Source organism: Purpureocillium takamizusanense, chromosome 2 (assembly GCF_022605165.1).
Source record: "Purpureocillium takamizusanense chromosome 2, complete sequence".
Classification (NCBI taxonomy): Eukaryota; Fungi; Ascomycota; class Sordariomycetes; order Hypocreales; family Ophiocordycipitaceae; genus Purpureocillium; species Purpureocillium takamizusanense.
The window spans coordinates 4,949,507-4,959,008 of NC_063069.1; the positions used below are offsets into that span (position 1 = coordinate 4,949,507).

At 57.2% G+C, this 9,502-nt stretch overlaps 3 protein-coding genes across 5 annotated transcripts; 2 read left to right on the top strand and 1 right to left on the bottom strand.

Moving 5' to 3' along the window:
* The first annotated feature begins 178 nt into the window (after nucleotides 1-178).
* On the top strand, nucleotides 179-4,250 carry JDV02_003285 (uncharacterized protein). Its single transcript, XM_047984402.1, has 2 exons — nucleotides 179-1,520; nucleotides 1,574-4,250. The coding sequence occupies exons 1-2, from the start codon at nucleotides 550-552 to the stop codon at nucleotides 4,056-4,058; spliced, it is 3,456 nt and encodes a 1,151-aa protein (XP_047840376.1). The 5' UTR covers nucleotides 179-549; the 3' UTR covers nucleotides 4,059-4,250.
* Nucleotides 4,251-4,637: 387 nt separating this feature from the next.
* On the top strand, nucleotides 4,638-6,488 carry ERG24_2 (Delta(14)-sterol reductase). 2 transcript variants are annotated; one of them, XM_047984403.1, is made up of 3 exons: nucleotides 4,638-4,755; nucleotides 4,850-5,157; nucleotides 5,231-6,488. In XM_047984403.1, the coding sequence occupies exons 1-3, from the start codon at nucleotides 4,724-4,726 to the stop codon at nucleotides 6,337-6,339; spliced, it is 1,449 nt and encodes a 482-aa protein (XP_047840377.1). In that variant the 5' UTR covers nucleotides 4,638-4,723; the 3' UTR covers nucleotides 6,340-6,488. The 2 variants fall into 2 exon arrangements, with proteins under 2 accessions (XP_047840377.1, XP_047840378.1); XM_047984404.1 differs by having other exon boundaries at nucleotides 4,638-5,157.
* Nucleotides 6,298-8,493, bottom strand: JDV02_003287 (uncharacterized protein). Of its 2 annotated transcripts, XM_047984406.1 has the most exons (5): nucleotides 7,984-8,493; nucleotides 7,766-7,870; nucleotides 7,258-7,649; nucleotides 7,072-7,136; nucleotides 6,298-6,986 (listed from the first exon to the last, which is right to left on the bottom strand). In XM_047984406.1, exons 1-5 carry the CDS (start codon nucleotides 8,140-8,142, stop codon nucleotides 6,496-6,498), a joined length of 1,212 nt encoding a protein of 403 aa, XP_047840380.1. In that variant the 5' UTR covers nucleotides 8,143-8,493; the 3' UTR covers nucleotides 6,298-6,495. The 2 variants fall into 2 exon arrangements, with proteins under 2 accessions (XP_047840380.1, XP_047840379.1); XM_047984405.1 differs by having other exon boundaries at nucleotides 6,447-6,986; nucleotides 7,766-8,493.
* Nucleotides 8,494-9,502: the final 1,009 nt, after the last annotated feature.

The window sequence follows — 9,502 nt, forward strand, 5'->3', positions numbered from 1 at the left end:
GCGGCAACTGTGGAGTTGTGATTCGTTGCCTGCCGGCGAGGAGCCGGGGTGAGAAGAGCGCGCGCATGCAGGTGTCAGCTGCGCTCATGACCAATAGACCCCGCCTTGGTGTAGGCGCTGGGGGGATCTCCATGGCCGGTGACACGAGGCCGAGGGCGGCGGACATCGACTTGACAACTGCATGAGGGCCTTTGCCGCCTACAGATAGAGATCCTGTCCTTTTTTTCTTGCACGGACATCTTTGGTGCCCCGCTCGCGTCTTCTGGGGCGTGCCTTCCATACTTGTCTCGAAGGACCGTCACCTCACCATGAGTAGCTCCTGCCATCGCGAGTAGCGCCCGCCAACAGGAATGGCCATGCCGGCATTTGTTGTCGAGAACGCGACAAGCTCAGACTGCCCAAGGATCAAGCACTCTTCATATCAAAGTCATCAAGCCGCCATCAAAGCCAGACACGAGCGGTAGCACATTCTCAGGCGCCAGAGCTGCGGGGGCGCAGACAGCATTACAGAAACAGCGGGAGCAGCGAGAGCGACGAGGGCAATGAGACATGGGAGACAGCATAGCCAGCTATGTTGAGGGCTGTCTCGATTTATTCCACCTTGTGACGGACCAAGTCGGGAATGCCTCCGACACCACAGGAAATTTGAAGTTTTGGAGAGACATTAGGGATGAGCGCACGCGCTTCAAGGTATGGGCAGGAAACATCGGAGCTCACAGCACGGGAATGAGCTCGCTCGACTACCGGCTGCGAGACTCATCACATATTCGAGTTCAGGTCGTACGGCTGCTGCAGGATCTCGATGAGCTCCTCGAGGATGCTCTGGCCATCGTGGGTGGCTACGAGTTTCCCTGGGACCAGACCAGCGATGCAAAGGGGACAAAAGAAGGGCATGAAGTGACCATCGAAACACCGACTCAAGACACAGCGGAAAATGACGACGTACTGGAGGAAAGCGATCTTGACCAGATTTCGGTTGACGTGGTGGATGTTGTCAACTGCCTCCTTCGCTTGAGTGCGGCAATCCGCAACCCGGCGCCTCATGATCGGTTCGCTGCGTCGGTGTTTACGGATACGTCACACTATGAGCTCTTCGACATTCGACATGTGCAGTCAAAGTTCAACAGAATCGACATGACGCTGGCCGAAAGGCTCGGGAAAGCAATCTCCAGACGGAGACAGTACTTCAAGTACCGAGAGGCGCATCATATGAAGCTCGCTCATGGACTCGATCTTCACCGAGCGGCAGATGCAGCTACTACGACTGACAGTGCTGATCCGCAGACGGTAGCATCATCTATACCGCAACACTTGAAGGGAGGCTCACATCCAACGGAAGGGCCTCTCATTTTTAGTGAAGATCGTTCCGAATCTGGACAGAGTCAAACATCCTACGCTTCGTCCGCAGCAGGGAAGAACGAGTACCGCATCCCGCCGTTGCCAAAAGAAGCCTTGGCGGGTCCATTCGAATGTCCGTTCTGCTATAGGATCATTACAGCCACGAGCACAATTTCTTGGAAGTAGGTCGATGACACGCGACACGCAAAAATGGAACTAGGCTAACATCATCAAGGAGGCATGTGCACGAAGATCTTCGCCCCTATATATGCCTCGAAAAGGACTGCATCGCACCGGAGAAGGAATTTGCTCGCCGACACCACTGGATGAATCACATGAGGCAAAGTCACTGGAGCACTTACACCTGCCCTGCTTCTTGTGGTGCCATGTTTCTGTCTGTTTCGGAGTGCCAAGAACACCTAACTCAAAGCCATCCGGGACCAGTCCAGGCAGATAAAATGATCGCATTGATTGAATTAGGTGCACAGCCACTCGATCTTAGCGAGGGCATTGCGTGTCCCCTCTGCGGTGACTCATTAAAATCGGCTCAGCAATATCGACATCATGTAGGTCGGCATCAGGAACAGCTTGCCCTCTTTGCGTTGCCCATTGTGGGATCCAACGATGACGCTGTCGTGGACGAAGGGGATGCAGATGGTCAGGCCCAATCTCGGGGAACCTCAGAGCCTGATTCGTCCTCTGGGGATCGAGACTCGGCTGTCGTTGGGAATCTGGACAAAGCTGAAGATACTAAACTACAAGACTACCTCGAGGGAGTCGATCTTTCCAGCCGACCTTCGTCCCCAAAACCTGGATCTGGCTCACTGACCCTGGATGGGCGGCCAGAGAAGTTCTTGGCTTCGTTGAATCGCGAGCATACTCGAAAAGCCAACCAGAGCAAAGATGGTTTAGGGTCTCAAAGTCGAGATTCAGGTGTTGAGGGGGATACCGTTGGCAGTCTGAAAGTTGAAGACATTGTGTCTCTATTGAACAAGATCCGTGTGTCCAAGGAAAAGCAGCATGGCGACCAGACACATGAAGATTTGCTAAACTCAGATGGGAAAATGCAGGGAAGTGACGATGAGTCTCCCAAGGCGCGGCCGCCCCTGACCAAAAGGGCGAAACCCGAGATCCCACCCCGGCCTACTGCGAGCTCGTCGGGCAATGCAAAGGATGACCACCTCTCTAAGCCGAAACCACCGGCGCCTACCCCCTCTCTGCTTCCCCCGGACAAACTGGCGGTCCTGCAGGCGGAGATTCTGATGGAGCGGAATAAGCGACCCGGGCTTGGACCGAAGACGTCCAAGAAGGGAGACGCTCCCAAGGAGCAGAACCCAGTTGGAGAAAAGAAACAATTCCCCTCGACGGACGCGCGGGCGGAAGAAAAAGCTAAGGCTACTATGGACAGTGCCAAGATGAAGAAGAGCACCAAGAAACCTATGCCGGCTGTCGCATCCAGAGCAACGATCGAGCAGAATGTTCAGTGGCATCAGCCGGTGGTGGGCGGAAGCTACTACCCCATGCAGGTGCCGCAACCTCTCGCGGCGTGGTCTCAACCATGGCTACCGAGTCAAGCGCACCCCGTCGTTCATCCTCGCAGCCAGCCTGGCGGAAGCAGGTACATTGATTCACCGCATGGTATATCTGCACGTCACCCTGCACGGCTTCCGCCATTGTCGGCTCAAACGGGACCGTCGAACCCGCCGGCCAGCTTCTATGGCGGTATTGCGCCCGAAAGCCAGCGTGCTCTGGCTGTCGATGAAAGCGGCCGCTTGACGGCCAACTTTCCTCCGCGACCGCCTATTCGGGATCCAGACCTAGTTGTGGAGAGGCAACTGAGGCTTCAACAACAGGCCCCTGTATCGTACTTTAACTCAGAAGGCCCCGGCATTCAAGACCCTCGCCACTACTCTGCAATTCCATTACCGCCACCGTCCAGCCCGTACTATCCTCCGGGTGCAGCAGTACCGTCGGGCACGCGTCCGTTGGCTCGAGCGGCATCCTCAGGTGGAATACCAGCGGATTATGGGTACGGCAATTATGGGAGTGCTGTGTACAACGGTGATGAGGATCGCGGTCGCCGTCTCAGTCGTCGAAGGAGTGGAGAGTGGCAGTATGAACAGCGGCAATATGATCAGGGGCCCAGGCTACCAACGGGGACGACACGCCCACCCCCGCCCCTACACCCTCCTCCGATGTATGGCAACGTAGAGTACGATGTTGCGCCGGCATCGAGAAACCGCCGGCGTGGCTCCATGTATGGCGCCAACGATTCCGAAGCAAGAGAAAGACAGATGGTCGCGGGTATGGCTGTCATAGAGAGGGCGATGGCTCCGACGGGCGTGCCTCTCACAGCGGACATGTTGCGGCGGATAGGGGGTCGCCCTCCACATACGTCCAGTGCTCAAGCAACGGACGGAAGCAACAGCGGGGACGAACAGCGCAGGCGCAGTCCGCACACCATGTCGCGCACAATACAATCACCGACGGCACACGGAGACGACATCACGATCAAAGTGGAAGGTGGCGCCACCATCAATGTGGGAGGGATTGAGATGCGCACCGGCACGGCTGGTGGCGAGATCGTCTTGACGTCGCACGGAACGACGCTGTCTGGATTTCGTCGCGACGATGAGGACAGGAAGGGCTCGAGAAGGCAAAGCAAACAGGCCGAACCTTCTGTCCGGCGAAGCACCACGGTCAAAGACACAAATCAGTAATCCGCAGGCAAGCGAACGTCCACTCTTAGTGAACGCTTTAAGACTAGGCGGTCTCAGAGTAGGGCCCGGAGCCAGGGGGGCATGGAGCCTCCTTAGAGGTATTTTGCAGCGTCTACAGAAAATACGTGTTCTCCGAGACATACCTAGCCTGGGAGTGAGCTCAACTGCGACTGTTGAGGCAATGAGATGTGGCATAAGTAGCGTGGCTCGTAGGGTTTATGGTTCGTGCACATAACTGGCCCGCTGATGGTCCGTTGCCAGTTCTGCCCGTCGCAGTCTGGCGGTGGGATAACTGGAGCAGAAGAGGTTAACATGGACGTGAGCTTGTCTCGGCTCGTGGTACAGCAAGCGTCAAAACATGAGTAGTAACTGAGGTGTTGACGCTTACAAGGTGGATCATCACCAGACGCCATCGTTGATGGTTAATAATTGGAGAGCTGCTCGGGCTTTCGGTGTTTTGCCGGAACCACGCCATCCGGATCAGCTCAGGCCAGGCCGCGCGCCAGTCCAGCAAATCGGGGCCGCCAAATAAGTAATGTGGTCAATCCTCCCCCGCTGCCCAACTCGCCTCATTTGTAAGTGAGGAAGTCTCTTTCCACACGACATCGAATCCGCATAACAAAGTCAACGGCATTCTCTGCTTGAAGGGGGATACAGAGCCGAGAATGACCAACCACATGTACGAGTTTGGCGGCCCGTGAGTTGTCCCCCTTTCCCCCAAAACCATTGACTGTGTGCGCCGACTGGCATTTGGCCACACCAGACTGACACTCATGCTCCCCCTATATCAGGCCCGGCGCCGCGGCAATCGTCTTTGGGCTGCCGCTCTTGCTGAACTTTCTTTTCTTCACGTGCAACGACGAGACGGGCTGCCCTGCGCCGGCTCTGCTGAGCCCGCGGACTCTGTCGTGGGAAGAGTTGAAGAGGCAGATTCCGTGGCCGGAAGAGGGCTTGGCTGGCTTTGTCAATTGGGAGACGACGGCTTGGGTTGCCGCCTACTACCTACTCAGCTTAATCTTGTATCGCATGCTCCCTGCGCAGGAGGTATATGGGACGAAGCTGCGCGAGTCCGGCCTCCCTCTCAAGTACCGCTTCAATGGTAAGTACCCCTCTCGGCAGGTGTCGATACGACTGCGGAGCTGGCACGCGGTGAGTTACTGACGCTTCGACAGCCTTTTACACCACGATAGTCCAGATGGTGGCCTGTGCCGTAGGAACGGCTCTCTACGGTGCCGATTTTGTCTTGTGGACATTCATCGACCGCAATTACTTGCAGATCCTGACCGCCAATATCCTGCTGGCCTACTCCATCTCGGCTTTCGTCTACGTGCGCAGCTTCGGCGTCAAGCCCCGCAATGAGGACATGCGAGAGCTCGCCAGGGGCGGCGCCACGGGCAGCCTCATCTACGACTTCTACATCGGCCGCGAGCTCAACCCTCGCGTTACCCTACCTCTCGTGGGCGAAGTCGATCTCAAGGCTTGGCTCGAGATGCGCCCTGGCTTGACCGGATGGCTGCTGCTCGATCTCGCCTTTGTTGCAAAGCAGTACCGCCTATACGGCTACGTGTCCGACAGCATCGTGCTGGTGGCGCTCGTGCAGGGCTACTACGTGCTTGAGGGACAGTACGCGGAGGCAGGTATCCTCGGGATGATAGACATTACGACCGACGGCCTGGGGTTCATGCTCGCGTTCGGGGACATTGTATGGGTGCCGTTCCTGTACTCGACGCAGTGTCGCTACCTGTCCGTGTTCCCCGTCCGCCTGGGCTGGGCCGGCATCGCCGGCATCGCGCTCGTCTTTTCCACGGGGCTGTGCATTTTCCGCTCGTCCAACAACCAAAAAGCCCTGTTCCGCACCAAGCCCGACCACCCCAGCGTCAAGGGTATGCCGTACATACAGACCAAGCGCGGCACGAGGCTGCTCACGGGCGGTTGGTGGGGTGCCGCGCGTCACGTCAACTACTTTGGTGACTGGATGCAAGCCCTGCCGTTCAGCCTGCCGACGGGCATCTCGGGCTATTTGATCCTGCCTGCAGGCGGAGCGGCCGCTGCGGTGGGCGCGACGACTGGGGCTCTGCAGATGCTTGATGGACGGGAGGTGGTTCAGGGTCCCGCACGGGGATGGGGTATGGCGTACACGTACCTGTACGTCGTGTACTTTGCTGTGCTGCTGATTCACAGGGAGAGGCGAGATGATGCTCTGTGCGCCGAAAAGTATGGCGAGGATTGGGACAAGTATCGGAGGACTGTGCGGTGGAGAATCTTGCCGGGCGTTTACTAGTTGAAGTCTCTCAAGTTGATGACAAGATCAAGAACCCAGTGCTGCGGCTCCGATCTCACATCGAATAGGTCTCGGGCACAGAGAGACAGCACTTGGCCATATGTATCATTATATCATATACAAAAGACGTTTGAACACATATTGAGCCCAACTCTTTCACGCGCCCTTGCCGGCTCTTGCGTGAAGAAATGACTTGGGAACAGCCCGTCTCCTGCCCTCGTCCCCGCTCGTGCGCTCCGAGGACCCCTCATGCAGCTGCTCCTGGCTCTCGTTGTCGCTCTCCAGCTTGACATCCTGGGCGTACTGTCGAGACGACTTTCCGAAGCTGCCGGCATACGCGGTCGTCTCCGTGCCAAAGTGCCCGCTGCCGTTCCTCGGGGAGCCACCGCTCGTGCCCTGCGAGAACTCGGACATGACGTAGACGTTGGGGTCGAAGGGGTTAGCGACGGTCCCGTTTCTGCTCCCGGCCCCCATCGTCGTCTTGGAGCGCGGGCCCGTCCCATAGTAGGGCGGGGAGGAGCGTGCCGACGTGATGCCGAGTTTGAGGGCGATTGCCTTGACGAGCGGGCGGAGGGTGGCGAGGCTGGCAGCGCTGATGGCGAGGCCCATTTCGATGGAGGACCAGATGACGATGTCGATGGTGGAATCTGGATTGATGTGAGTTTTACAAAATGTTCGGGAGCAGATGCAGACTGGCTCGTCGAGCCATCTGATGTTTGGCGGATAACGTACAGAGAAAGTCGACGTCCCTAAAGTGTTTGAGGAATGCGCACCGGACGACGAGTGCGGAACTTGCCCTATAGTGTGACATTGCAGTCAGCTTGCTGCTCTCCCTTTCCTGATGAAGTCTGCCCCCCTTCCCCAAAAAAGTAGTCAGAGAGTAGGGGGAAAACCCTGTTGTTGTCTCGGCACACGTACACGCAGCCCATGGCAATCAGAAAGATGAGCGCCAGCCTGGCCCTGAGCTTGAGCTGCAGGTTCCAGATCACAAAGGCGGGAAGCACCGCAAAGGTGAAGTCGGTCACGATGCTGCATATGCTGTAGAAGTAGGCAATGGACATGATGACGTCCATGCTCAGGCAGGAGCCGTCCGTGTCGCCGCCGAGGCGGGTCCAGTAAAAGGACACGGGCTTGCACTGGAAGATGGTGACGAAGAAGAAGATGGTGGCGGCGATGACGGAGAGGAGGGAGGCGGCGTACACGACCCAGGCGTGGGCCCTGGCCGTGGTGATGCGCAGGAGGAACCAGGCAAAGGACAGCTTGGAGCACACCATGCTGAGGATGTAGAACATGTAGCAGTACCACCAGTACTATATATTTTGGCCAGATGTTAGATTCCGCGGGATTGAACATCCAGTCAGGGTTTGTGGAACCCGCGGGAGCATTCATGTTGCACCAGCCAGCGGATCGTGAGAGTGTGACGCACCATCATGGCCTTTTCCCTCTGGAAAGGCTCGAGAACGTCCATGTGCTGGCCAGTCCCGTAGTGCACACCGGTGTTAGACATGGCAACGTATAAAGTGAAGAAAATCTAGCCCGGGCCGTTGACGTTAGCAAATTCTGATCCTGCCTACGACGAAGCATCTCGCCCACTGCATCGAAACAAAAAGGAGAAGATATCCGTCCCGGGCCAAAACAACTAACCGCGGCAAAAATCATGAGCCAGTCATCCAGACCAAAGGCCTTGACGATCAGGGCCCGCGTGTAAACCCGCAACACGAGGATGACGACGGCCAATGTGACGAAGACGAGGTTCAGTATAAACACGCCGGGACCCCGGTCGGCACCCATGACGGGCGCCATCTCGTCTTCTTGCGTCCTTCCAGGGTTCCCCTCTCCCGCGATCCGGTAGAGGAGCCTCGAGATGTCTGGCGACGATGGGTTTCCCTAAGTGTTCGAACCGTACGGAGGAGTTGCGTTGCGATTCAAAATCGTAGAAAAGAGCCGTCGAGTGCTGGTATTTGACTGTCGGCTTACAGCGTGGGAAAGGGAGCGAAAAGGAAGCAGAACCTGAACGAGGACAAAAAAGAGGGTTGATAGGTCGGTGTACACCCACTTTACATGTATTGAAGAGTGAGTGCGACCTTAGAAAAACGGCGGTCCGTCTGGTGCTACGTCTGGTACTACATGCATGCAGGGCTCGCTCGGGGAATCAGGTACGCCACAGGCAGCAGATAATGAGTCGCCTCCAGCATCTGTCGCCGGCCTGCACAGAGCGGAGCGCGCAACCTCGGCACCGTTGCGGCGGGCAAATCTGCAGACCAGACTGCCGGGAGCAGTGATCGCGTAGCTAGTCGTAGTAGCTCATAACGTAGCTTGCCTGTTCGTCTCGACTAGTGTCCCGCGTCAAAGCCCTTCCCCCCTGGCAGTCAAGTCTTTAGCTCGCGTGCCAGGAGGCGGGCGAGGCCAGGGCAAGCAACACAAGCTCGCCCGAGTCATGTTTTTGCGCGGGAGCATGGCGTATCATAGCTCGACGAGCTGACGCCTCAAAGTAAGGCTTTGTCGTGGACGCTGCTGCGTGGTAGAAAAGGGGGACGGCGAGGCTGGGGCCCAGTTCGTGGCCCGGAAGTGAAAAGGACTTCCCCACCATGCAAACCCACACACCTGGGTGTCACAAAATGTGTTTGCAAAAGGGTGTGTAGACTCTACAGGCGAGCAGAGCTGGACTGTCTTGCGGGAGGCGGCGGCTCTGGCCGAGTGGCAAACTGGCAATGACTCGTAAGGAGATGCGGCAGCTTGCAGCTTCACCGCCCTGATGCTTGAAATCTGAGGGCAGCTGAACAAGAAGATGAGGCGAGTCGCAACCCGCGAGGTTCATGAGGTTGTCAGTGCTTGAAGCTGAAGCTCGATGGGGCAGGGGAGCATGCAGGTGCAAATTCTAGCAGTCGTGTAATGGATATTCGGCATATTTTGGGCCCAAGCAGCGTCGCCGCGCCCCACGCGTTGCTAATAAGCCATGGATCTGATCTGGCACCTCGCTTGCTGCGACTGCCGTCACGAACGGCAGTACGAAGCGTACTTCGTACATGGAAGCCGTTGTCGGGTCTCAGTGTCCGGTTCATGCCCCGACTCACACCCGCGTGCGCTTTGGCCATCCGAGTATCTTCTGCCGTGAATCGCACCGTCGGCTAACATTACTATTGCCTAGCTAGTGCTCGCGCAC